At 38.8% G+C, this 11,558-nt stretch overlaps 1 protein-coding gene across 7 annotated transcripts in view; it reads left to right on the top strand.

The window, feature by feature from the left end:
- The window catches only part of KCNMA1 (potassium calcium-activated channel subfamily M alpha 1), a 917,791-nt gene that overhangs the window by 666,511 nt on the left and 239,722 nt on the right, over positions 1-11,558 (top strand). For all 7 annotated transcript variants that reach the window (XM_069068323.1, XM_069068322.1, XM_069068316.1 and 4 more), the window contains exons 12-13: positions 3,217-3,299; positions 9,006-9,075. In XM_069068323.1, the coding sequence (XP_068924424.1) occupies positions 3,217-3,299; positions 9,006-9,075 (153 nt within the window). The remainder of the gene's footprint in view (positions 1-3,216; positions 3,300-9,005; positions 9,076-11,558) is intronic.

The following is an 11,558-nucleotide window of genomic DNA, read 5'->3' as shown; positions in this document are numbered from 1 at the left end:
ACACACACACACACACACACACACACACACACACACACACACACACAAAAAACCTAGCCCTGTGACGTTTGGCAAGTCATTTAACCCCAATTGCCCTACCTTCCCCGCTCTAGACCCCCTCCAAAACCTGATAAATAAAGGAGACCAATATATAGACTAAGTTCCTGATTCCAGATTAATAGAAGACCTGGGTTTAAATCTGGCCTCTGACATTTGGTATCTGTGTGACTTTGGGCAAGTCACTTCATTTCTCTGGGCCAGAGATTCCTCATCTGTCAATGAGGGAATTTGCCAGCCTCTCCAGATCTCTTCCAATTCCAGATCCATGAACCTTTGGGACCAAAGCAATTACCCTTTGAATGGGACTCTCTCCTGAAGAGACAATTAAGGAACTAAAAATAAATAAATAAAAAAAATTGGAGAAGGGAGATAGTTTTTAATAAGCAGATATCTTTATTTATTTACTTATTTTTACCACTGAGAATCTGATAGATGCTGCCACACCTCAAGGTGTATGATAACAAGTTTCAGGAAGAAAAATACTTCCATTGCCAATGACAAGGTCACTTGATTTTCAAAATCTAAACATCGGAGACAAAAATGATACAGCAAGCCATCATCTCTTCATCGTTCCATTTCCTGTCTTTTTAATTGGATCTGAACAAGTTAGTAGGATCTGGTCTTCATGTTATATTATCTTTACAGAGCAGCAATAGGGCTTTATGCTTTCAGTACCCTACATATACTACATGAGTGTTGTTTTACTTTTATTCTTTTACTTGAGGGTCTGTGTGTGTGTGTATGTATGTGTGTGTGTGTGTGTGAAGTTTTAATCTAATTTCCATAAGCAAAGATTCAATTTATCTCTCCTCCTTTCCTACCCTCTTTAAATCTACCAGCTTCCCATGAAATTCCTATGATAGTTTAGCCTGAGGGGAGTAGAGCAGAGAAAATTAGGAAATGTAACAATATTTTGACAAGCATTGCCCCCTGGTACCTTGTGTATGCATTTGGGATTGACTGAAATATAAACCCTTCTACTAGTAATTTTATTCTACTATGCTACTATACTACCAGGGCAAGTATCACAAAATATAACTGGGGCAATTTGGGCCATTTGGGGGCAGAGGCAAATAGTACAAGAACCTCAGGACATTATTATGAGACCACTGTTGCTTATACCTCTGTATTGGGGTAAGGGGACACAGAGAAGTAGGGAAGCATTTATCCAGCTTGTCATCTAGTAGGTAACTATTTTTAATTAATTAATTAATTTGCTAACTATTGCTAAGTTTCCCTGTTTAGAGACCTATGCCATCAATGATCTCTAGATTTAGTGCACATGAAATTCTGTGCCCTGAAACAAGACACTTGTTGCCTCAAATGAGAGTTCTGGTTGTTAACATTTAATCTAAAAGGGACTCAGGTAAATTCTTGGATATTACCTCCAAGAATCTTTTATTTAGGCGAGCTAGAGGTAATTTGAGAGTACATAGTTTTTTGGAGGGCAATTGGGGTTAAGTGACTTGCCCAAGGTCACACAACTAGTTTTTGTGTTAAGTGTCTGGACCGAATTTGAACTCAGGTCCTCCTGCCTCCAGGGCCAGTGCTCTATTCACTGTGCTGCCTAGTCACCCTGAGAGCACATCTTTAATCTTATTAAGATAGCATTGAGGAAGAAATCATGTTTTTGCACCCAACATCTGTAGCAGGAAGCACTCTAGCATACCCAGGGTGGCAGCCAACACAATTTCTTAGATCTGCTTTTCTAAAGAAAAGCAACTCAAAATGGGTTAACAATCTTGCTTTAATCAATCGAACATCATTTACCTACTTCAGGGGAAAAAGTCAGCACCCCGAACTTCAGAGTATACAGACAGAAGTTACTAGCAGACAGAAACAGATCAATAGACAGGCTTCCAACTGTCTGACCATTACATCCATACCTAGTCACAGTTACCAGAGAGGGAAGAACCAAAATCTGGGTTTTCAAAACCAGGAGTCTCAATGGCTGCTCAGAGTCTCACCTGGTCAAATCACATAACCCTTCTCAAAGTGATCCCCAAAACAAAATCTCACATCAGGGTATATATAGCCTTCTCCTGGCTCAAAGAATGTCACAACCCTCTTGACCCATTGCCCAATTACACAGTACCAAGGTGTGAGCATTCTTGAAAACCAAGCCTCCCACCACAGGCTCCATGTGACCACATTCAGCATATAAGGGGGCAGAGTATATTTTCAAATCAAGGAAGTTTCCCAGAGTCACTTAAGCCTATCAAAAGGCCTGGGAGCAGGGAAGAACTTAAATTCCCATTCCCATAACAACATTTTTGGTACAACTATAAAAAATCTAGTACTGAGTAGAATAAACCATAGATCTGGTACAACAAGCGATTGTTATGTTTGTGCTGTTGCTTTTGCTATTTATTAAGACCAACTAAGCTTAACATTATCCAAAGGGTCCAAATTAACCAAAAAAAATTATCATTAATGCAATATTATTAAATAACAATTATTAACACAATCACCCTAACTGGTAACGTAAGCAAATTTTCTTTGATTAACATTGAGGAAAGCTCAGCTGAGATTTGGAATTTAGCAGTAATACCAAACTCCCCACCTCTGCCACATGTGTATGTGCATAGACCCCTACAATGCTTAAAAGTTACATCTGAGCACAAAACATAGTTCCTCTTGAAAGAGAAAACTAGCTTTCAGCGACTATTTGCTCATATTCACATTTAGTATGGGTATATCCAAAGGATTAGGTGTTGCTTGGATTTCTGATTTCCCCCGTCTCTTCTTCCAGTATTTGATAGATGGAGAGGAGTACTTTAACCTCTTTGCTCTCCCCACAGAGGAAAAAAAAAAGGACAATAATAGAGTTGGTAAAGAAAAGGGAAGAGAGGAGGATGTAAGACTTAATTAATTGCTTGTTAAGTAAATTGGAGGAGGGTGGATGTAAATCACTACGCAAAGCGAAAAGTATAATTATCAAGGTGCGTGTAGTGCAATCCAGAAACAACAAAATGAAATGTTTACATTCCACCAAGAAATCGCAGCCTACACTCTCAATGAAGACTACAATCGCCGAGGCACTTCCTCTTCTCTGTGAAGCACCAGGTTCTCCAAGAGCTGTCAACAGAGAGAAATTGCAAGCAAAACCGAGCTATTTATATGTTTGTGTTTTGTTATTTTCCTTTGGTGTCTTAGATAGAGTCAGCAGATGCGTGCCTAATCCTTGCCAATAAATACTGCGCTGACCCAGATGCTGAAGATGCCTCCAACATCATGAGGTAACCATGGAGAAGCAGGGGGGAAAGGATGTGGACTCCTTGGGGTACTGCTCTCTTTCTTCACTTTATGAGTCTCTAGGAAGTACCAGCTCTCCTGAGTGTTCCTTCTTTCCATTCTGAAGCCTTTTTCTGAACTTCTATCTGATTGAGATAATGGTGGTGGCATGGAAAGCCATCATTAAATTGGCATGGTTTAGTTGGCTCTGGAGCTACCAAGGTCAAAGTAAAGGTGAAGATGAGAAATGTCAGTTCAGGATCCAAAAGGGAAGGGGAGGTGCAGAGAGGCAAGCCTAGACCATGGGAAAGCAACTTGATACATGCTGGGTTCAAATCCCAGATGTGCCAATTACAACCTGTGTGACTATGGACTTGTCCATATCCCTTAATTTTTCTGTGTCTCAGTTTCTCATCTGTAAAATTAGGGGTGTTCGAGATGCCCTTAAAAGTTTCTTCTAATCCTATATCTATGATCTATATGATTCCTTTGAATGTGCATGATGTAGATAATTTGGTGGTTTTCCATTGAACTGGAAGGTGGCTGAGTATGTATGCATATGTGAGTACACACACACAAGCACACGTAATACCATAGTGGTCCAAAGGTATTTAAATCATTTAATATTTATACAAATTCTTTTTTGACATTTGCGTCTCTCTTATGGAAATATTGGAGGAATCCAGGGTAGGTAGACTTGGTAGATATATTCTAAGGTTTTGTGAGGCAAGTGTTGTAGAAATTAATCAACTTACTACGGCCTTATAACCAATAAGTGTCAAAGGCCAAATTTGAGCCCAGGTTTTCCTGACTCCCAACCTAGCCTTAGAGGCAACTAGATGGTTCAGTGAAGAGGGTGTTAGACTTCCAGTCAGGAAGACCAAAGTTCAAATCCAACCTCAGACACTAACCAACTCTGTAACCCTAGGCAAGTTATTTAACTGCTACCTGCCTCAGTTTCCTCTTCTATAAAGTGGGGAAAATAGCACTTACCTCTCAGAGTTGTTATAAGATAAAATGAGATAATATTTATAAAGCAGGGTACAAACCACAAAGCACTATATATAAATGCTGATTATTATCACTGTCATCATTGTTATTGTTATTATCTGGAGAGAGTTGTTATTATTGTTTATATTGTTATTATTGTATATATTGTTATTATTATGGAGAGAGAATTGTATTGGGAGTCATAGCCCTGAGGGTCAATTCCTTGCTAAGGAACAATTATTATTGGATTTGGATTTGGATTTGGAGTGAATTGGACAATTCACTCAATTAATGTTTGCCTCCATTTTTTTATCTGTTTAATGGAAAGGAATGGAATAGAGCACTTTGAAAATTCCTTTCATCCCTAAAACTAAGTCCTGATGAAAGTGGGCTAGACGTTGAACTGTCTTTAGGACTGTATTCCAGATAACCCTTTTGTAGCTTCTAGTCACAGTATAAAAATTCCACTGCAAGCGCTCAGGATATATGCCTCTCTCCTTTCCCCCAATTTAAAGGGCAGATGGTCTTATGAGCAAGTATCTAGAGACAATCAAGGATAATCTGGAAGAAGGAGGAGCTAAGATAAAGTATTTCATTGCTCCTCAATTCCAATGGATATATTTTATAATTTTGAACATCTATCTTATTGACTAGCGAGTGTTACTGAGATCTTCAATATTATTTGGGTCTGTGTGTTCTCTCTGCAGGAAATTTGGTTAAACTTTGGGCCCCTGAAGGGCCCAATACCTTAGAATTCCTCTCTTCTCTTCTACTCTCTCTTTAATCAGTTGTCCAAGAGACATGAACTTTTCTGTCTAGAAGTAGGTGGCAGGTCATGATGAAGTAAGGTTGGTCTGACATATTTAGGAGAGAACAAACTATACAATTAGCATCTGGCCTTGGTGTGTGGCAGGGTACATCTGTCAGGATCTTTTCATTCCTGTAACTTTTCTTTAGTAAATATGCCTGTAAGCAGGCATTTGTTAACTTTCTTAAATAGGGCCTCAGTAGGCACTATAAGGTGCAGAAATGGCTTCTTGTTTCATATTTCATATATGTATGTATAGATAGATAGATAGACAGATTTTTTTGCCTGTCCTTTTCCACCCCCCCCCACTAGTATCCATCAGTTCCTATGACCCTCAGCTGAGCAAGATTGTAGAAACCTTTGTGTGAAACCCACCTATTCTATGTTTAAAGGGTGGAAGTATTCATCCCTGAACACATTGGCAACACCATCTCACTCATTTTACTTGAATATTTCCTTAGTCATTTTAAGGGATAAAATTCAGACCCACTAAGGTAATAACTAGATTTCATTTGTCTACAGAACATTCAATTGAGAATGTCTTTTAGCAGAAGGACAAAGCCTACAGAGAAATGCTGGAATGGCACCTTCTTTTGTGTATTCTACTAGAAAGGTCAAGTTCAGAAATGTCACTTCTCTTAATTGCCACATGTTATTTAAGCCCTGAACCTGAATGGTTTAAGATTTTACACTCTATTAAAATACTGATGTCCAAGGGTGATTGGCATGATGCCAAGGCATAAAAATCACTTATCCCAAATGAAACCCACTTCTAGTTAAGGTAAACAAATGCCTTGATTTCTTCTTTGAGGCCAGGGGAGTAAAAAAGAACACTGAAATGTTGGGTTAAAAATCAACTCTGCTTTTCCTTATTTTATTTTCTTTCCTGTATCTAATGGACTAAGAAAATAGTTTGCTTCCCTTAAATAAAAAAAAGCAAAGATGCATTTGAAATTAGCTTGCTTAGAGAACAGACTAATGTTTATGAGCTGATCTCATGATGACTGTGGACTCCTGTTCTTTGAATTATAGATAGGGCCAGACACAATGCTCTTTCAAAAATAAAATTATGTCCTTCAAGAACAAAAGACCAGTGTGAATCTTTACAGGAGGAAGTCTTGTTATCTGTGCATTTCCCTCATGAAAATCTTAACCTTTTAATGAGTAAACTGATGCCTTGGCTGAGTCTTCCCTACTTCCCCCATCCCTCCCACCCCAACCTTTCCCCCATACAATATGGTTTATACACTTTCTTAAAAAAGATGAAGTGTGGTTGATTTAATAAAACATAGACTAGGGTATGTGAATGTAACTTTTAGTGGGGGTAAGGTGGAGAACACTTAATAAATGTGCTTTCTTAAAGGGTTAGGCTTAAAGAAGAGTTGATTTGCAAAGTAGGGCTCTGATCTTGAATTTTATTTTTCTGGTTTCTCCATTTCAAGGGGAATGTGCATTCCTGTCCAGACTTCTGGCAGAAGTAGCTATAACAGTGACTTAGATAGCTGGGCTGTACTTTTAATTTTTCCTGAGTACTTTTATGTCCCAACAAACTTGGCAGTTCACATGGCTAAAGGCTTTTATCCCCATTGTCCAGATAAAGAAACCAGGGTAAAGTGAGGTTAAGTGTCTCACCTAAGGTGTTGTAACTGATTAGTGTCAAGGCTAAGATAAGAAGCTAAGGAAAGGCTATCCCTCTCAGTTCTCTTTTCCTGTTAGTTCAATATAAATCAGAACCACATACAGGATGGGACCAGTGGTTTATTCTGAAGAGAGAAAGATGGAGGTTTCAGAAGGGGGAGATTCCCAAAAGCCCACAGTGATTTTCAGCTAAGATCTGTGCTCATTGAAATTCATTAGAAGTTCTCATTTAGGTGTGCCACTGAGAGGCACAGAATCTCAACATTAAGACCTCAGTTACCATCTGATCCAACCCATATCATAACAAGAATCCCTCTAAAATAAGTGTAACAAGTTGACATCATTTCCACAAGACGTCTAGTGTTGGGAAGCCTATTAACCACCTCCAGAGGCAGCCTATTCCATTTTGAAGCATGCCTTAAACTCTTAAGAACTGTTGTTGGCTTATATCAAGCCCAAATCTGGCTCAAGGCAAAGTTTACCCATGTTAACCATGCTACCACGAAGTGGCCATTCTCCTCTTCTCCACTAAGAGATAAAATAAGGACATGGATAATGACAGTAGATATTAATTAGTATGTCATGTCTAATGATCTGAGCCTCCTGATTTTTGTTTTGTTTATTTTTAATATACCTAAGGCACAACTGGAGTGATTGCAAAAACAAAACAAAACTGAACAAAAAAATAAGCAAAAAACACCCCTCTAAAACAAAAATCTAACAAGAAATCATTCCTGATTTGGAGCATTTGCCAATTTCCAAACTAACAATCTAACACCCTGTCAGAGTGGGTAGGATTCTTCTTTAAATTTCAACTAATAGTAGGGTTGTTAGCAACTCGTAGGAGTTGAAGGAGGCTTTCTGATTCAAATAGTCCCTCCATGCATGACCTGAGATGTAGGTGGGAATTGCTTTTTATTAAGATCACATACTTAGCTAAATGGGGATCATGCTAAGATAAGAAAGGATTTGGCATAGGGGGAGATATCTGACATCCTTTTTCCCTTAGAGGGAGGAGCTAGGAGAAATGGAGAGAAGTCTGAAAGAGGCAAATTTTGGCTTGATCTATGGGGAAAAAGCTAAAATCCCAAACCATCCTAACCGCCTTAGAGTGTGATTTGCCCTTGACTGGTTCTGTCCCTTCTTTCTTTCCCTACCTTTAGAATTAGTGGTTGTTGGCCTACATTTGCCCCACTTAGAAATCATCTAACTGCCATTATCATAGTAGGAACTCACAACTGTTTTAGACCTTCCTCCTTCAATTCAGTTCAAACATTTACCAATAATTTATTAATCACAATTTATTGATCATAGTAATTATTAATCACCTACTGTGGGCAAAGTACAATACCAAGTATAGATCCAGTTCTCAGCAAGATAACATCCAATTCCTCGGTCAGTCAACAAACATTTATTAAGCACATATTATGAGCCAGGCACTATGTTAAGCCTTGGGGATACAAAGAAAGATAAGTCTCTGCTCTCAAGGGGCCCATGGTTGCCATGAGGATGACTATATGCAAGCCACTATGTGCAAAAGAGCATATACAGAATACATTGGAAATGATTAACAGAGGGAAGGCACTAAAATGAAAGGGGATGAGGAAAGGCTTCCTATAGAAAGAAGAATTTCCTATAGAAAGAAAGGGATTTGAAGGAAACTGGGGAAGCCCAGAGGTGGAAGCGAGGAGGGAGAGCATTCCAAGCATGGTGGTTATTGTGTCTACACAACTACTGATGACACAAAGTGTTGAATGTTATAGGTAAAGAAGAGATGCAGACAAAGTTGTTTGAGAATATCTAAGAGGGAGAGAACTTGATTAACTAGGGAGGTCAGAGAAGGCTATAAGGAGGAAGTGGCACCTAAACTGGGTGGAAGGGGACTGAAATCTAGACTTATGAGAATGTCTGGAGGTGGGACCATTGCATCCCAGCTATAAACCTGGAATGAACCTCTAGGTCAGGGGTTCTTAGCTTTTTACGTGTCATGACCCTTTTCCTTTGGCAGTCAAATAAAACCTATGTACTTCTCGAAATGTTTTTAAATAAAATAAAATAGAAGACATAGGATTACAAAGGAAATCAATCACATTGAAATATAGTTGTTAGAATATTAAAAAAAACAGCAATAATACCTGGGACCATCCCCAATTAAGAACTTCTACCCAAGTCATATAGTACAATCACTTCTTTTTAAACATGAAGGAAAAAAACTAGGGAGCCACTAAGGGTTTTAGAGCAAGAGAGATCTCAGCTTCGGCTCTTTCTTTTGTAGAGTAATTTCCATAAAGAACTACCATCCGAAGATCAGAATTATCACCCAGATGCTACAGTATCACAACAAGGTAAGGAACTGAGAGCCTGCCTCTCACATGGGTGTAATAAACATGGTACCTATCAGCAGTGTGCTAGTAAATATTTAACTGACTTTCTGGTAAATATTTAACAACTGTCTCCCAAGGGTAGCAGGGAGTGAACACATATTTTTGAACTTAAACTGCATCAACATTTTCTCCATTACTTTTTTTTAAAGTCTAGACCATTAGAACAATAAATAATCCCTGTTCTGTAGCATCTGCCAATTTCCAAGGTTTCAATGGTCATGCTGAAAATTCCAGTCTGTTCTTGAGAGCTGGTTCAAGTTGACTCCAGGCCACCTATGATTTTCACTTTCTTTCATTGAAAAAAAAAATATATATATATAATATTTTAATTTCCCCCTAGTTATACGTTAAAAGAATTTTTAACATTTGGTTTATTTTTGATTAGTTTTGAGTTCCAAATGGCTACCACTTTCTACTTCAACTCCATACTATCAAAAGAACATTATGGAAAACAGAAATGTGATAGGTAACAACCTCTTTGGAAAATTCTTTCTAACCAAATATCCAGGTATTATTGGATCTTCAGAAGAGATCTTTATTCATAAAAAATAGCTACCACTTATATATAGCACTTTAAGGTATTCAAAGCACTTGACACACATTATTTAATCTCTAGATAACTCTGTGAAATAAATACTTATAGGTGTTACTATCATTTTGCAGATGAGGAAACTAAGGCTCAGATAGGCTAATTAACTTGTCTATGGCACCTAGGTGGTACTATGGATGGAGCACTGTACCTGGAGTCAGAAAGACCCAAGTTCAAATCTGGTCTCAGACACTTCCAAGATGTGTGACCCTGGGGCAGTCACTTCTCCTCCTGTTTCTTTCAGTTTCCTCATCTGTAAAATAGGGATAATAACAGTACCTATCTCCCAAGTTTGCTGTGAAGTTCATGTGATATATTCCTGGCACATAGTAAGTGCTATGTAATTGTGAGCTATTATTATCATTGTTGTTATTATCATTTTTCTTACATTATGCCACGTTTCTATCATTAACTTTCATATTTATTCTGTTTGTAATTGTTCACTGTGTATGGAGCTTTTGACACATTCCTAGATGGCATTTTGTTAAAACCCCCAAGTTTTCCTCGTTCATGTGCTTTATTCTAGTAGAAATGCAACAAGTAGCTACTATGTGCTCAGTGGTTTATCTTATAGCTGTGGACAATGCAAGGAAGAAAAGGTGGAAGAAACCCCACCTTCAAAGAACTTCTAGTTCATCTGGATAGGCAAGGCAGACATTCCCAAAGATCAATTATACTGTAATGTTGCTATTCGATGCTATAGGATCAAATTGAGATAAAAGTATGGTCTCAGTGGAATGACCAGTTTGCTGTGAATTTCTGAACCCATAAGGAGATGAACTAGACCTAGCGGGAATGAATGCAACATGAACAGAACTCCTGCTTCATGTATGGTTTGAAAAATGTGATCCTTGTTGATCATATGAACTTGGTTCACCCCCAAACAAAGTTTAAAATGAGCACTGTTCATTTCAGGGAGGGAGTTCCCTCTCAGGAGATTTAAAAATAAATGTATAATTTCTTAAGATATATAGTTTAGGAAAGTACATGTGTACGTGAGTTTCAGGGGATATTGGTAGAATTGAATTTATCAGTTTTCTGTTTTTCTCTTCGCTTGTGATTTACTTATTTACAAATTAGAACCCAGTCTCCTTCTGAAAGCAATACTTTTCTACTTAGTAAGCTCCCAGGAAAACAGCTTTTGGGGAGGGAAAGTAGCTAGTGACTCCTTTCTCTATCTGAGACTTGGTAGCTTATCTTAGCAATGAGTCCTAAAGACCAGAAGCTACTTTGTACCTGGGTCCAGGTGTCTTAGTTAAACACAATAACTCCCAGCTGGATCAGGAGTGAGAGTGATCCCCATCATCCAGCCCTCATTCCCTACATAACAAACAATATGATGACCCAGAGCTGACTCCATTCTGCCAATTGCAACAGCCCCATGCCATTATTCCTTAATTACTGGCAAACGACAACCCATTTTGCCATGTGGGAGCCCACTGGAGGCTATTCTTTTGAGTGTATCCTGCTGTCAGTGATTGGCCCTCCACTTGGAGATCACTGTCATTGCCAGCCATTAGCCAGCCCTCGGCAGGTGGCTGTTTTTCTGCAGTTCAACATTACGTGGCAGGCAGGTTTGGTGGTGGCCACCCACCCAAGGTCATATTCATCTATTTCCATCTTGAAAACCAGGACAACCCTGAGCTGAGCCCATGGAGACAATGTCAGTGAGTAACCAGCCCCAACTCGCAGAAGGTCCTGGGTTGTAGCTTCATAGGACTTTCCCTGGTACTAGTGCTGGAATTTTTCCAGCTTTAACCTTGACACCACGGGATGGTGATAGTTTATTTCAGCAGTTTTAATTTTAGTTGGGCTGGGTTCTCTCTCTCTCTCTCTCTCTCTCTCTCTCTCTCTC

This window comes from Petaurus breviceps, unplaced genomic scaffold, assembly GCF_028583685.1.
Source record: "Petaurus breviceps papuanus isolate PSGF00001 unplaced genomic scaffold, PetGlider_PUasm1.0 90762, whole genome shotgun sequence".
NCBI classification, from domain to species: Eukaryota; Metazoa; Chordata; class Mammalia; order Diprotodontia; family Petauridae; genus Petaurus; species Petaurus breviceps.
The sequence above is the reverse complement of the archived record's forward strand: the minus strand, read 5'-3'. Positions and strand labels throughout refer to the sequence as shown.